This window comes from Aplysia californica, unplaced genomic scaffold, assembly GCF_000002075.1.
Source record: "Aplysia californica isolate F4 #8 unplaced genomic scaffold, AplCal3.0 scaffold00047, whole genome shotgun sequence".
NCBI lineage: Eukaryota > Metazoa > Mollusca > Gastropoda > Aplysiida > Aplysiidae > Aplysia > Aplysia californica.
Window position 1 is genome coordinate 1,143,804 of NW_004797317.1, and position 15,719 is coordinate 1,159,522.

The 15,719-nt window shown below is 39.5% G+C and overlaps 1 protein-coding gene across 13 annotated transcripts in view; it reads left to right on the plus strand.

Annotated features, from left to right (window-relative positions):
• LOC101861716 (RUN and FYVE domain-containing protein 2) overlaps positions 1–15,719 on the plus strand; it is a 128,288-nt gene that overhangs the window by 27,567 nt on the left and 85,002 nt on the right. For 12 of the 13 annotated variants that reach the window (XM_005092497.3, XM_035968246.1, XM_013079302.2 and 9 more), the window contains 9 exons: positions 1,227–1,397; positions 2,893–3,010; positions 4,058–4,162; positions 5,064–5,187; positions 5,675–5,742; positions 6,458–6,532; positions 7,021–7,192; positions 8,995–9,111; positions 11,860–12,027. In XM_005092497.3, the coding sequence (XP_005092554.1) occupies positions 1,227–1,397; positions 2,893–3,010; positions 4,058–4,162; positions 5,064–5,187; positions 5,675–5,742; positions 6,458–6,532; positions 7,021–7,192; positions 8,995–9,111; positions 11,860–12,027 (1,118 nt within the window). Of the gene's footprint in view, positions 1–56; positions 139–1,226; positions 1,398–2,892; positions 3,011–4,057; positions 4,163–5,063; positions 5,188–5,674; positions 5,743–6,457; positions 6,533–7,020; positions 7,193–8,994; positions 9,112–11,859; positions 12,028–15,719 lie in introns of those variants that run through there. The other variant, XM_035968247.1, reaches the window with a different exon arrangement.

A 15,719-nucleotide genomic window follows, 5' to 3' on the forward strand; every position in this document is an offset into this window, starting at 1 on the left:
GGGGTGCTATACTGATTGTTTCGTGGACAAGTCAGCTTTAAAGAAAGCTGAACTGAAGACATAAGACATGAATGGAAGAAACGGGGGAAAATGCAACCACTACGCAAGAGAGCTTGAGGTGTATAAATGGAAGAGAAGGTACTGCAGTGGGTAGAGTAGAGTTTCTAAATACTCCTTGGAAAATTTACTAAAATGGAGTCAAAGAAAGATCAAACTCAATTACCAATTGCTTTTAGAAATATATTTAATATCTCCACACAGGGAAAGGTCCCTAAGATCCTCTGAGCCATTAAATGTTTTTGTTTTGCCAATTGGCAATGTAATTGGATGGAAATGTTCTGTTTTTTCACACAGGATGAGATCTTTAGGCGAGCAAACTTACCTGATGATTGTTTGAGTATTGTTAGAGTGTGGTACTTCAGTGATATATTTGCGAGTGGTTGGAGGGTGCCTCTGGTAGATTCTAATTCCTTTTCCTTACTTTCCCTCTGTTGTTTTTGTCTGTCTTACTAAGTTTTTCCAAGCACTAAATGACCATATTTGTGTTTATTGTGCTTTTCTTTACTAAAACAAAAACAAACATGTCATATATTTGGAAATATGTAATTTTTTTTTCTACATGTGATCGTACTCCAAGATTGCCACGGGGTATAAATAGTTTAGTGCTCAACTATCAGGGGTTGCAAATCTAAAATGCCATAATCACTTTGACGTATGGTGGCAATTTGTCTCTTCATCTTCTAGTCTTCTAATGAGTTCTCGATCATGGTGGTCTGTCAACTGAAGGTGAAATGTAGTGAAAAAAAAATACCCCCAGAAATCCAGTCCTAGCAAAGCCTTCAAAGCTGTAGAACATTAAACTCTGTAAAGATTCTTACCAAACCATACCAAACCAAACCCTTATGAACATAGAACAGGCACAGGGACCCTCAAGAGCAAGCTGGTGTGGGCACAAAGTTTCACTTGTTTTACAATACCTGGATACCTGGAGGTGTCATCTCTGACTCAGAGGTTGACGTATAATGACCCTCAATCTTTCATGGTCGCAAGCTGCCGTTCCATATTCTGCCATATCCAGGCTAGTTTATGTTCTTTTGTTGTCCGTCCATGTTATTCTTTGCCTTCCTCTGGCTCTACTCTCCCATATCTTTTCTTCAAGCACCTCTTTCACAATTGTCTCGTGTCGTTTTGCAATGTACTTTTAAAAATGTTGATTTTACCCACAGGACGAGACCCAAAGACGATTGAGCGAGCCAACCTGATGAATGTGTCCAAACTGCTGATCAAAGAACTCATCGACTCCTCCCTTGCCCATGGCCGCATGTTGGACGACGACTACATTCCCCTGCAGCAGTTCTTTATCGTGCTGGAGCATGTCTTGAGACACGGCCTCAAACGTACGTCTATGTTGCACATAAGACATAAGTCCCGGTCGTATATACTTGGAAAATCTTCACTGGTACCAGGGCTGTAAATAATAATATGTAAATGAGGCAATTATCTCCCATTTGTCTCTCTTCACTGTCAAGTGATGTCATAATTCACACCCATGCAGCATGTGGAAATGTTCCTACTGCCTGGGGGCTTTATAGAGAGTGTTCAGTTTCGAGAGGTTTCTGCCAGAAGCAGTGCAGGATAGTATTCCTGGATACTTTTTGGGGTTGTTTTCCTCCACTTCTTTCCATTGTTTCTTTTATCCCAGTCTGCTCCAGGTGAGAAGAGAATATCATGATGTTGACTAGTCGTGAACTGTCACCCACCAGATGGGAGGGTGCAGTATGGCTTTGGATTTTTTTCATTGCAATTGCACAATACATTATTGCTAGAACTTTTGTGCACAATATTTGCAACTCTAGGTCTAATCCTTGCAAATGCAGTCATATTTTAGCCCACATTGTGATAAGGAGGATTTTGATCAGTTTATAGATCTTGATAAGAGCACTGACTAGCTTGTCATTATTTTTAAGTCATTGTTAGATTTGTTGGTTAACTTCAAACAAGCAGAATAATGTGTGCTGTAATATTAACTGGTGCTTGAAGAGCAGGGTTTAAAACATACCTTTAATATGTCTCTGTGGACTATTTATTCTACTGTAGGCAGACACATTTCTAGTCACCATTTTAAGAAAGTGTCTGAAGTATTTGTGGATCAGAAATTGATGGCCCTACACCAGTTTTAGCTTGAAAACCTTGTAAATGATGGCTTACCCATATTAAACTCTTAAACTAGTTTGCATCTGGGGCTATACCACAATTTTCTCAATTTTCTGAAATGTCCCTGAATGAGGAAGGTTTCTCTGCTGTATTTCTCACTTTTTTCTCCACATCACAAACCCAATGCTGGCATATTTAATAACAATACAATAACCAGTACATTTTATTGAACTTGTCTTGTACCATACGCATTTAATGCTTACTTTCTAAACTTAAAATTTTTCTTACATATCTCTTTACCACGCAATGGGTAGACCACTCTCGTCATCCCTCTCTCTTCATCCCTCTCTCTTCATCCCTCTCTCTTCATCCCTCTCTCTCTCTCTCTTTCTCTCTCTCTCTCTCTTTCTCTCTCTGTCTCTCTCTCTCTCTCCATATATCTTTACCTTTGATGAGGTCTCTAAAACCAGTTGCTGCGTGCACTGCAATCTTATTGGTTCTTTTGATACGTGCATGATGAAAAAAATATGTACATTTATTCCCATTGAAAATCATTTTTTAGAATTGAAAGTCTGACATTTGTTAATGGCATCATTCCTTTTTTCCAGATTCTGAATTCAATATTTATTTAGATCTCCTGCCTTTATAATATGTGATTTCCTCTTCTCTGATCTGCACTCAACCAGGAGTTTGGGACAAAAATCAAAATAATATGCTCTTTCTGTTGTGTCTGAGCAGCCAAGAAAGGTATCCTGAGTTCCAAGAAGGAGTTCTGGTGGGTGCTGGAGACTGTGGAGAAGATAGCTCCTGAGGCCGCCGAGATTACCACCAGTGTGAGGGAAATGCCAAACATCAGGTGTGTAGCATCGTCAGTGTTGTGTAAGCTCAAGAATCGTCATCATCCACGTGCATGTTTTGCCCTTCTGTTCTGAATGCTTTAGTTTTTAGTAAGAGTTTTACGGCTCTTTCAACACACAATAAAGTCATATGAGTGCCGAAGATTAGAGGTGTTACAAGAGAGTAACAAACACAAAAGAGAAAAAGGGGACATAAGCACGACAGATGTTTGATAGGAAAGAAGGAGCAACCACACCAGAGCACCCACCTGCCACCCACTTTCTGGCCTCAGTAGCCAGTGACTTGTCCTTGTAGAGAAAAGTTGAAATCATTGATTTTTATTAGGAACAAAAAGTCTCCACATGCATGATATTTTTTTTTCAATTTTTACTTAAATGTCACAGTCATATTGATCTAGCAGCTTTTGTTATGAATTCATGCTTTTCCCCACAATAAAATTTTCTTTGGAGAGGCCCCAACGGTCAAATTGAAAATGAATATGAATCAACAACAACAAAACAAAGTCAAGTATTGTGAATGAGGAGACTTAAAATTGGTCTCTGGAAATAATCCATGGGCAAAATACATTTTCCAAATAACTGCTCGAAAGCATTGGCAACAAATATTGCATAATTTTTTCTAGACATATGATCCCAATAAATTCCACAAGAACAGATTATTTCAGTCACGAACTGGGACCACCATACAATCTACAGACTTAATGTTGGTTTTAAATAAAGGTGGTCATTTTGAACCAGGAAACGCAATACAGTGGGTGAATTTGTTAGTTTTGAATCACAATGTCTGAAAAAGTAAAAATTTGGAAGGCTTCATAGTGTCTATATTGTATTCTCTCTTAAATGTTTTGCCTGGTCTTTACTATCCCTCACAGAATAAAGGTGCTAAGCTATGGAAAGCAAAGTTTTACTCTTTTCGACTGTCTAAAACTGAACTAGTATTGCTGATATGACTTGTAATGTACATTTGTAGCCTTGTCTTTTTGTTTTTTTGGAATTCCTCATGAGGACTAGTGTGATTGTCATTTCCTTTTTAAAAAAATTTTCAGAACTCCATTAGGTCGGGCCAGAGCGTGGTTGAGACTGGCCCTCATGCAAAAATCTTTGGCTGACTATTTCAAGCTGATGATTGAACAAAAAGACAGACTGCTACAGTGAGTTTACAGTTTTACAGTTAAAGCCGGCTCTGAGTGCTGTCTGTCTGTCATTTGGCATCTAAGGAAATTATAACAATGTTTATGTCTGTTTTAAAAAAGCTGTAAATGTTAAATACCCCCCCCCCCCCCACCTCCCTGTCTACACAGTTTTACTAATTTTAGATATGCGATGTGAGCAGAAATTTGGAGATATTCAGTGAAGAGTTTTCCTTGCACAAGTAAAACTCATGTACTTTGTGTGCAGGGCCAATGGCCTTAATATTACACCGCAGATTCCTTTTTATTTCTCTGAAAGTGTTTGGGGACAAGAAGAGTAAAAAGTCTGGGGGTTAAAGGTCAGATGGAGATTAATGAAGTACGAGTAAAGAGAAAAAAAGAATTCCTTGAGGTGGGATTTTTCCTCCAGACTGTAACTGAGAATTACATGACTTGGACATGTGTAGAGGAGGGTTGTTGAAGGATGCTTCTTCTCTTGTAGTCCTTCTGTGTGAGTTCGCTCCTCTTACAGTTGAAGGGGAGCAACCATGTGTTTCCCGTATTTTTCCCAGATTATGTCCCTAGTATAAAACAGGTTTAGATTCAGGAAAGCACAACAAAAACTGTCTAATGTATACCCTGCCGAGCTAAGTACTTCTTCTTTCTTTCATTTTCATCTCTTTTGTATTTCTTAATACACCAAAAAGTGCAGTTTCTTGTCGTAGAGTATGTTTCAAGTTTAAGACTTTTTCCTCTTGACTTTGAGGCTTAAGATATTTTAAATGAGATAGGCATTATATATATATATATATATATATATATATATATATATATATATATATATATATATATATATATATATATATATATATCTCTCTAATTTGAACAAGTGCATATGTGTGCATGTTTTGTTTTTCCCCAGAGATTTCTATGAACCTGGGGCTTTCATGTTGGAGGAAGAGGGTGTTGTGATAGCTGGTCTCCTGGTGGGGCTCAATGTTCTCGACTGCAACATGTGTATCAAGGGAGAAGACTTGGACCAGCCGGTGAGCGATTGATCGTCAATGTATGACACTGTATACATTGGGCCATTTAGGGAGTTAGCTACTTTTACTCTGCCTGTCCAGACCTTGCCAAGTTGTAAAGAATACCACATCCCAGAAGGATATGGATATACTAAGTCAAATTTTTTTTTTTTTTCAGCAACATAAATTATATCTTTCGTATTCAAAGCTAAAAACATAGATGTAATATCACAGATAAAGGTGAGTAGATTGTTTTGGTGTGAGTTTGGAGGAAAATGATACCTCAAAATAGAAAAAAATTTAATAACAAGAAATCTTGCCCAGTTTCTGAGTGGATTCTTTTGTTGTTTAATGTTTTTTCATGGTTAGGTTGCTTTATTTTCTCCTGTGCATTATAGAAGGCTTATGAAGTGAAGCAAGAGAGAGAGGTCAAGGGTAGAAGAGAATGCCAGGTGGTAAAGAGAAAAAAGGCTCATTGACTTTATTACGCTTCTGTTTGATCTTGCAGATGGGAGTTATTGACTTCAGCCTTTATATGAAAGATGGCAAATACAGTGATTCTACAGATGATGATAAGTAAGTATTAGACAAAAATGTGTTGGAATTTTTTCAGCAGGCTTTATTTTGTTTCAGTCCTAGTTTCACTCTTACCATCATGGAAAGTTTTGTTTTTTGCCTGTTTTTTTTTTAACTTGAGGGGGGCTTCAGGCGAGTTTTGATTATATTATTATGTTTTGGTTTCATGCCTTTTAATTATTGATGAGAATCTTGTTTTTCTGTCTGTTGTTGGTCTTTTTCTTTACATGCTGATAAATATGTTTATTTAATGTTTGGCTTGTGTGTGTTCCAAAAGAGAGGGGTGGGGGGCGTCGGGCGTGAGGATGGAAAGTTATAATTGTTTCCAGTATCAATACTGTTGTGCTTTTCCCTATTTCTAAATGATAGTTATCTTTTCCATAAGCTTCTATTTCTATTGCACTGAAACAACAGAGTACCTTATGGCTACTTTAAAATCTTTAAGCCTAAATAAATAGGTTTAAAAGACATTCAGTTTTGATCTGCACTCTGTCACCTTTCTTATAGTCCCACAAATTTCTAATATCTTATTACATGATCTTTTCTTCTTCTCTGTATTTCACCATTATATCTCAGGGGTAATTGACTGCTGATTCTTCCACCTGCAACGCAGCTGATTTTTATGTATGTGCCTGTTTTATCATTACATGATGAATACATTATTCATGAAAACGCTGCTTTTTATTTCATCTTATTACTAATTTTTCATCGACAGTGGTGAAGGAAACTCCAAAATGGCTACAATTCTCGATCAGAAAAACTACCTTGAGGAATTAAATAGACATTTGAAGTAAGTAAATACTGTCATAGTTCTTGGTATATCAGTTATCAAGAAGTTCTTAAAACAATGTTGTCACAGTGAATATAACACTTGAGAATAGCATTTAGCTAAAATGTGCATCCAGAAAAACGAAATTTTCAGTAAAAACTGCAGTCGTAAATTGCAGTAAAGAGTGAATGCAAAATGTCTCTAAAGGCCCTTGTTTTCTGTACTGGGTCAAAGGGTACAGATGAAAGGATGCAGGCGAAAGATTCCAGGTGAAAGGGGACAGGCTTAAGGATACAGGGCTGCTGGATGAACAATGACAGTGGCAAAGTCCTAAAAATCACATACAAAGATACCCAATAAATTGCTTTCCCACTTGGAAATCGAACTAAAGTCTTTTGCATGCAATAGGGAAGATCTGAATCAGTACTCTAAATTCTGTAATCTTGTGGTGTGTATCTATGAAAGGATCAAGCAAATAAATGAGAGTATGTCTGTCTGTCTGTCCTCAGCGCCACAGTGGCCAACTTACAGCAGAAGCTGGAGCAGGTCCAGGCAGACAACTGCCTGATGAAGGAGGACCTGGCCATCTCCAAGAACAGCATCCTCACGCTGCAGGCCGAGGTGGACGAGCTCTCCAGTGAGAAGGAGAACGTCACCACGGGATACCAGAAACAGATGGAGGTATGGCTGGAGCTGGACATTGGTGGTGTGCACTCGAACCTGCTATCTACGCCTAATTGCATAGTAATTTTCCACTCTGTGGGACTAATCCGGGGGTGGTTGGGGGGGGGGGGCAGGCATGCCTCCCTGCGGTAAAAGAAAAAACAACATCTGGGGCCACCTATTCAAGACAATCATCTGCAAACAACCACTTCCCTCTTCCCCCCCCCTTGTATGATTTTCTATATTATACTGACACTATCCAACCTTCCAAAATGTACACCTGTCTAAGACAACCTCTTTTCTCTTTGACAATGGCTGGCCATTTTGGTCAATTCATCTGTACATTTATGGCCTCTAGCATAGTAAAGTGTCTTAATTTCAAAGCCGACAATTTATAGATGAGAACACAAGAGGGTGTGATGAATAGCTTGTAATAGCAAATGTTTATGCCCCCATCAAGGCAGTTTAGTAAATTTGGGGGTGGATTGCTTCAACACTGCCTATCAGGGCCAAACCAGGCTGAGTGGAATGCAACATATCAATGGGCAGACTGAGATATTCGATGAATTCCTTTCCTACTTGGGAACTGAACTGAAGTCTTCTGCTTGTAATAGAAGAGCCAAAATTAGTACTCTACTAATTCTGTAATTTTGTGGTGTGTGTAGATTGCTTCTGGGATGATAAAGCATTTAATTTGAAATACAGTCGAACCTGTGTAAGACGGAATCGCAAGGGAGCGGGAAAAAAATTCCATCTTAGACAGGGGAATTTAAGGGGGAGGTAGAGGTTGGGGGGTGGGGGGGTTCAAAGGCCCAGCCGGTGGGATCAAGGATCGCTTGTCCGATCGGCAAGCAGTGGTCAAAACTTCACACCTCTAAACTGCTATCCTGTCTGATAGTGACATGCGTCAGTCTTACGTATCCAATTACCACCAGTGCTTGCCTTTCATAGGACCACTGTTTGACCTATTAAAAACAGAAACGTTTGAACATCTCCTTGGCTTCCACCCTTAGTCCCACCCACCAATGCCACCCCTCACTGCCATCATTGTAACAACGATTTGAGGAACTCTTTTCTCGGCTGGCCGTACGATCAGGGCGGCAGGCATTGGTCAATCTAATTTTACACCTCTGGCTTCTGGTTACCCAGGAAAATTTCCGTAGTGGTTCGCCACTCAAGCACTCTCAGGGGCAGTCGTGAGATATCACACCCACACTACACCGACCATCTGTATTGCTCAGGGCTCACATGATGGGGTAACTTCTACCCCCATTTCACCCCTACTCCCCTTCCTTGCCCGGCGACATGGCCATGGCGTTAAGTTTAGAGCCGGCGGAACCAAACTTGCGAGTTTTGTTTCAAATCAGGGCTGAGCGGGCAAAGCATTTTCCGTCTAAGACAGGTGAAACCCTCGGAAGGGAGGGGATTTTTCTTTCCGTTTCCGCGTTGGACAGGTTTCCGTTTTATACTGGTAATTAAAGAGAAATATATCAAAGGGGGTGGGGGAGATTCCGTAAAGACAGGTTTCCGTTTTACACAGGTTTCCGTTAAGGCAGGTTCGACTGTAGGTCAGTTAGTAAAATAGAGTATTTGGCCACATGATGTTCATTTTTTTTTGGGTGCAGATCAGTTACTTTTACCTTTTTTGTTATTTGTATTTTTATGGCATCTTGCTCCAATATCCTGACTCCAAAAAGGTTATATTTTCCAATCAGAGTATTGCTGACAGAGTATTGTAAAACTGACAAAGATTAGCAGGTTGATAATGTGAATATGTAGATCATGTAGAAAACTTCTTCATCATTATTGTCTGTTCTTAGGCGGCCAAGCAAGATATTGACGCAGAGAGAGCCACGTACATTACTTCAAGAGCTGGGCTGGACACAATGTATGCAGACGTAAAGAAGCAGCTGGAAGATGAAACAAAGCTCAGACTTGTGAGTGAGGTGTTTTTATCTCAGATATGTTGTTTCCGTGGGTATAACAAAGTTGTTGTTTTTTCTATTTTTTCTCCCAGTTATTGTAATTTAATGGATTGGCAATGCAAAAGTATTAGTATTATAATACACATATGTCACGTTGCCAACCTAGTAGGCTACAGATTGATATCAACTGTAATTTTTTAAATAACGCTTTAGGCTATCTATACATTTCGCCATCATTCCAAGTTCCAGATATATTGTTACTAATGTGTAAAAGTGTCATGTCATCCAAAATATTTCTAGAGCAGTCATGAAAATGAGAATTAGTTCAAGTCAAAGTTATAGATTTGAGAGTTTTGTCTTGTAATTCTCCCCAACCATGCAAAGACTTGCAGTGTGCAGGAAAAAAAAAAACAACCTTAGAAGCTCCCACAGATGATAATGATATATTTGTTCATCAAAGTATATAGGTGTAAATATGAGAAATGTCAAAAGTTAATTGTGCCTTTATCAGTGTGAAGTGAAAGCTTTAGATTTCTTGAACAGGGTATCTGTTTGTGTTAGGCGTGTGAAAGAGACAGTGTTTTAACAATTACAGTGTAATGTAATACTTGTAATCTATTTAACTGAGGAAATATTTGGTGACACAGATAAAAGCTGCATTGTCTTGATTATTAAGTCTAATTTGTGGTGTATGTCAATGGGGATTTACATTTCTCTTGTCTGTACAAGTAGGTGTGTTTTTAATTTGCTCTCTCTCTCTCTCTCTCTCTCTCTCTCTCTCTCTCTCTCTCTCTCTCTCTCTCTCTCTCTCTCTCTCTCTCTCTCTCTCTCTCTCTCTCTCTCTCTCTCTCTCTCTTGCTCTCTCTCACTTGCTCTCTCTCACTTGCTCTCTCTCTCTCTCTCTCTCTCTCTCTCTCTCTCTCTCTCTCTCTCTCTCTCTCTCTCTCTCATCTCTTTCTCCAGAGCCTTAACCATTACACCAGTCTAAATAAAGATCTAGACTGTATCCATGTATGCTAGTGTTAACTGCTTTCTTGATGTTGTGTATGTCACCTATATTCATTTTTTTTAAATTCCTTGTTTATGGTTTTAGTCCCAAGTGTCTATTCATTATATGGTAATAGATTTGAGCCATGAAAGTTTCTGTGTCAGGTTTGATTTCCATTGATTCAGGTAGGATCGGTACCTGACAGATAATAATGATAATAATAGCTTGTGAGTCAATGTCTGATGATACCCAATACACCTGCAGAGGAGAATATATCTCCAGGGAAATAAAAAAAAATTAAAAGAATTAAGATTGGGGGGGGGGGGGGGGGCAGCGGCAGCTAAAAGCTATCTCGCTTATTTAGTGGATCAAATGTTATCAAATTTCACATATATAACAAACATAGTAAGGAGTCTTAAAATCTGCATTCTAATTTGAGAACAAAAAATTGTTTCCATGGTTACAGCAACCTGATTGGATTTTTGTGACATTTCTTATATAATTAATACAAAACTTATTTTTCACGGAAATAAATTGTTTATTTTTTGCATGCATCTTGGCAAACAATAGATCTACAAGTCCGGGTGATGAATTTTTCCTGCACGTACAAGAAAATTTTTAATGATTTGTTTCGTGAGGTAGTATTCCTGTTTACAAAAAGTCTGTGAAAATCTACACTCCAGACACCACCAACAAAAAACTCAAAGTTTTAGTATTGCATCTTTTCTTAATTCTGTGAAAATTTAATGAAGATTGGATGAAAAATAGTGGAGTTATGAAAAAAGTATATTTTAAAAAACCCACATTTCGAGAAAACGGGCAATAAAAAAAAAAAAGACTGACTTTATGAGGAAATGGTTAAAACAAACATGCCCGGTATGGGAAGAAATAAGGCTTTTAGGGGTTCTTATGCAATGAAATAGTTGTAAGAGGGGCTGAAGAAGCTAAAAATGCCTACAACCGTAAATCCTTAGTTTTGAGCCGAATCGGGACTTTCAGGGTGCCGCTCCCCCCACCCCTAAAGGTTACGATGACTTGTCGCTTCTGCTATGGCCGATGAGACCGATTCTGGCAGAGAAAAGTTTGCCACACTTTGAACATTAAAAAGCTCCACTTCCACTTGTGGCTGTGCACAGCTTGCGGGCTTCTTTCTTGATTACAGCATTACTTGACTAGTGACACACTTGTAAAATTGTATGTATGATGGTGATGCTCACATTATAGGCTCTGTTGTTTTGTGTGTCTGCTGGGGTGTAGAGAAGGAGCTTAAGTTCCTGTTGTTTTTGTGTTTACTAGGATGTTGCGAAAAAGTTTTAAAGTATTAGAGGTTCTGCTACCCCCCGGGGCGGTGATACTGACTGAAGTGTCTTTAGGCCATTCGCAAAGGGGGGACATTAACATGTCCTTATGCTCAGTAGAATTGTAGATGGGCTGATTCATCAATGTTATGCTCATTTCTGTGCCTGAACTGCATACGAGGAACTGCTGCTTTTTCTTTCCTATTCCTTACTATCGTCATATTTCCTCTACTTCTTTTGTATGTTTGTCCCTCTTTTGTGATCTGCTATTTCAGGGGTGCCTTAATAGTCGAAGCAGACTTTGTGCTGTTGAAGCTAAAGAGGGGAGCAGAGTAAGCCTGATTTCCTGTATGGACTTCTCTGTTGACATCCACTCCTTGGCGCTCAAATGACCTTTTGCAATGGAGAGTGTCGTAAAAACTGTACTAAAACTTAAAAAACTAAGAGGTTCTGTTGTTATTATATGTCTACTAGGATGTAGAGAAGGAGCTTGAGCTGCAGATCGGCATGAAGACAGAGATGGAGATGGCGCTGCGGCTGCTGGAGAAGGACATCCACGAAAAGCAGGACACGGTCATCGGGCTGCGCAAACAGCTGGATGACATCAAGGCTATCAACCTAGAGCTCTACAACAAACTGCAGGTGGGTGATGCTGACCACTAAGTGCCTGCCTAGGTTTCTCCCTCTTTTCATTCATTTCCAGGTGGGGTTGGGGTTGGGTTTTTTTTTGGGGGGGCTCTTTGCGTTCTTTGTGTAGTTTAGTTTGGTAAAAATCTTAGTGGTCTTTTCCTCGTATGTCTTTTATGTGTGACTATTGTCTTAGTCTGTTCTTTGTGAAGTTTGGTCATTATTGTATAAACTCGCTACAAACCACTGCCGGACAACAACTCTCCACACTATATAGTATGGAGTCAGCTGATTTTGACAAAACACAGGTTTGCTTCATAAGTTACTTTTATGGAAAACAGGTGCATTATAGAGCTATGCCCATTCAACTTTATGTGCAACATTCACAATTTTTGTGTTATGTACTGCTATTAGAAGTGTGGCAAATCCATTTAAATGCCATGTGATTTCTACTGATAACGAATTTTCATCTTATATTTTTCTCAGCCTGTAGTAAAATAATAGCATATTGTATCTGAAGATCATTGGGATAAATACAGCAATACTTTGTTCTTCGTGGTTACAAGACAGGTTGATAAGTGGTGCCAACAAGAGTTATAAAATATGCCACTGAGAAATATTCTACTATATTCAATATTCTTTAATCACACTATGAATAGCTCAGGGACGCATGCCTCTGGGTGCACAGCGGATGCTTTTGCTCCAAATTAAAAGTAGGCTGGCGCTGTGAGCTCCCTTTACCCTGTTAAAAAATCGAAGCGTTATGAATGATGATTTGACATCATTGTATCACACTGTATTCTCAATGAATAGCATCATCAATAGTTAATATAGAATAATAAATGTTGCTGATGGACTTGTATACATTTGCACAATCTTGAATAGCACAGATAAAGACTTCACGCTTCAAAGTGTGAATGCCAGTTTTTATTCTCAAGTTTGCAGAAGAAAACAGAAACATTTGCTGTGTTGGTTTTTTTGGTAGGGGGAGGGGGGGTTGCTTCTTGCTTTTTACTTTTATTTATTTGTCACCTTCACACTTGACTGTCAACTCCCAACATTCCCGAGTCCCAGTATTAAGATTCAGGAAAGCTGCTTGCTTGCAAAAAACACAACTACAAACAAACAAACCCAAAATTATTGAATGCTTGCTCTGTATCGCTTGCTGCAGTAGTGGGAAAGAACTGTTGCTTGGTAATATAGACCAATGCTTTCAATAGTCCATGTCTTTAGGCCAGAGACAAAACTTGATAATGTCCCCCATCCCTCCTCTTTTTACTCTTTTTTTTTTTTATTTTCATTTGCTACTCCCTTTTATTCTATGCTTATGGATGGTACTGTCTTCTCTGCAATAAATTTTAAGGGAGGAGGAGAAAGCAGTGCTTTGAGTGGTAATAGGCAAAATCCGTTTACAGGCAAACCAAGAGGGCACTGCATGGTAATGAATAGTCTACAGTATTCTCAAAGTTGAAATTGTGTGTTTAAATATGGTGTGAATGTTGGTATTATGTGTGGCTGCTTGTAACATGCATGTCTTTGAAAAATCAATTCCATTTGGGGTTCAATAAAGTTGTCTTTCCTTCTTTCTTTTCTTCTTCTCTCCATCCCATAAAGCCTGGAGCCACTGGTGGCGACCACTAGTTTCCTCCACTACTGGCCCTGCCACCTCTCGGCAAGTGTACCCGTACAGTCGAACCTGCCCATGACAGCTACTCATGTTCAAGGAGAAAAGAGGCAGTTTTAGACAGTTTGCCATCCTGAACTCTTCAGCAAATGAAAACATTTGTTTCTTAACCTATGGACCAGAGCACATGCCTGACCATGACTGCCTTTACCCTCCAGTTCAACAAACACATACCCCAGCACACAGCGTGGTGTTACTGGCAGTAGATGGATGGGAGCTCAGGAGTCATGTGCACATGTCCCGTAGGCTCTTGAGTGTCAAAGTTCAAAGCCTTAAACCTCAGTGTGAGTTGGTTTCGAATTTTCAATTGCAGCTGTACTAACTTCAGAAGGATTGAAGATGTTGTGTTTTATGCGCCATTTCCCAACTGTGCAAAAGTCAACGGGGTTCATTTTTTTTCTTGCTGTCTGCTGCATGAATGACTTAAGGATTTTTTCTCATCTTGATTTGTGAGAGGGCTCTTTAAGGTCAACTGGTCACCTGACATGTGTACAGCCCACTATTCGCCTCTCTCCAGCTGACCATCTGAAATGTTGGATTCATGTATCCACTGTATTTCTGAATGCATGACACCGTTAGTGATAACTTTCCCAATATGGCTGTCTTCCCCACCGGAATAAAAAAATGTACTTGCAAGATGAGAAAACCTGGGAATGAATATTGTTAAAATGTATTTTTAACATTTCCCTGCTTTCCTTGTATCTGTACATTGGCTTACGGTTTGACATAGTCCTGTGGGTAGCAAATTTATGCTATTTGTGATGGAACTCTGAGCTTAGACTTTTCCTTTACCAGAAGTTTGTTGAAGTACATCAGGGACTGATCAGACATCAGATTCCACTGTGATATTTCGGAACAATAAAGGACACTGAGGTGATGCTCGGGACTTGTGTTTTTGTGATACCACAAATGGTGGGTACATGTAGAAGCAGGTTGCCTATCAAAGTTCACAGCTGGTGAAAAATTAGTGCCTTTTTATCACCAGGGTGAGCGAATCATGACTCTTAACCTGGAATGGAGGTGCAATTGTCTTACTAAAACAGTAACACCTCATGCCTTTGAGAATTGCCTCGAGGCAGTGCAAACCTTGGCGACAGACACCAGATTATATTGTGCCTACCTTTCTACACCTGGAGGAGGGGCTGTTAGGCTGTGTTGACTGCAGACACTCTATTACACTCAGCACCCTTCCCTGCCTTGCTCCTGACTCGAAAGGCACATCATTCACCTGAAGAAGACTGCTCTGTCTGTTGCCTCATATAGTGTTGAAAGCGCAAGATAGCACTACAGAGAGTGGACTAGGGAGGAATAAGAAAGTGAACTATAGACTCTTTACATAGACATTTGGAGCAGATTTTCTAGTGAAGCCAGTCACTCAGTGGTAAAATGTTGCATTGGAAAAGCGGTTTTCCTGTGCATAGACCACTTGGATGAGAACAACGAGGAGTATCAATGGAAAGAAAGCTGATCGATGACATTGAGTGGTCATGGCTGTGATGAACTGACAACCTTCTCATGGAAAAATAAAGAGACAAAGATGTCAAGAAAGAAACTGGATTACTGGTGGGATGTATTCGGAAATCTTTTGACTTGATGGTCAGGCTTCTAGCCATTGCATGCAAAAGACATGAGTTAATTTACATGTCGCAAAATCTGTTTTGTCAGGTATCTCCATCTTTTTGTTTGAATGCTGTACGTACAGCTTGACCCAAAATGTACCCTGTCATGCAGGGTCAGAGCAACGTGCATCCTAAACTTAACTGTCTAAATTGTGAAGAGGTGGTGTAAAACTATGTAAAGTCATTTACGGAAGTAATTTGTTTAAAAGCAAGTGTCCATTGGGGCAGGTTCGACTGTATAGTACACCTCTCTATTCTCCATCTCTCTAAAGCTGAAGTCTGTGTTGTCGATGACCAAGCTTCACATGCTCTCACGGATTGAATGCTAAGTGTGTGTGTTCGCCTGCGCATATGTGTCTATGTGTGCGTGTGTGTGTGTGTGTGTTTGTGTGTGTGTGTGTGTG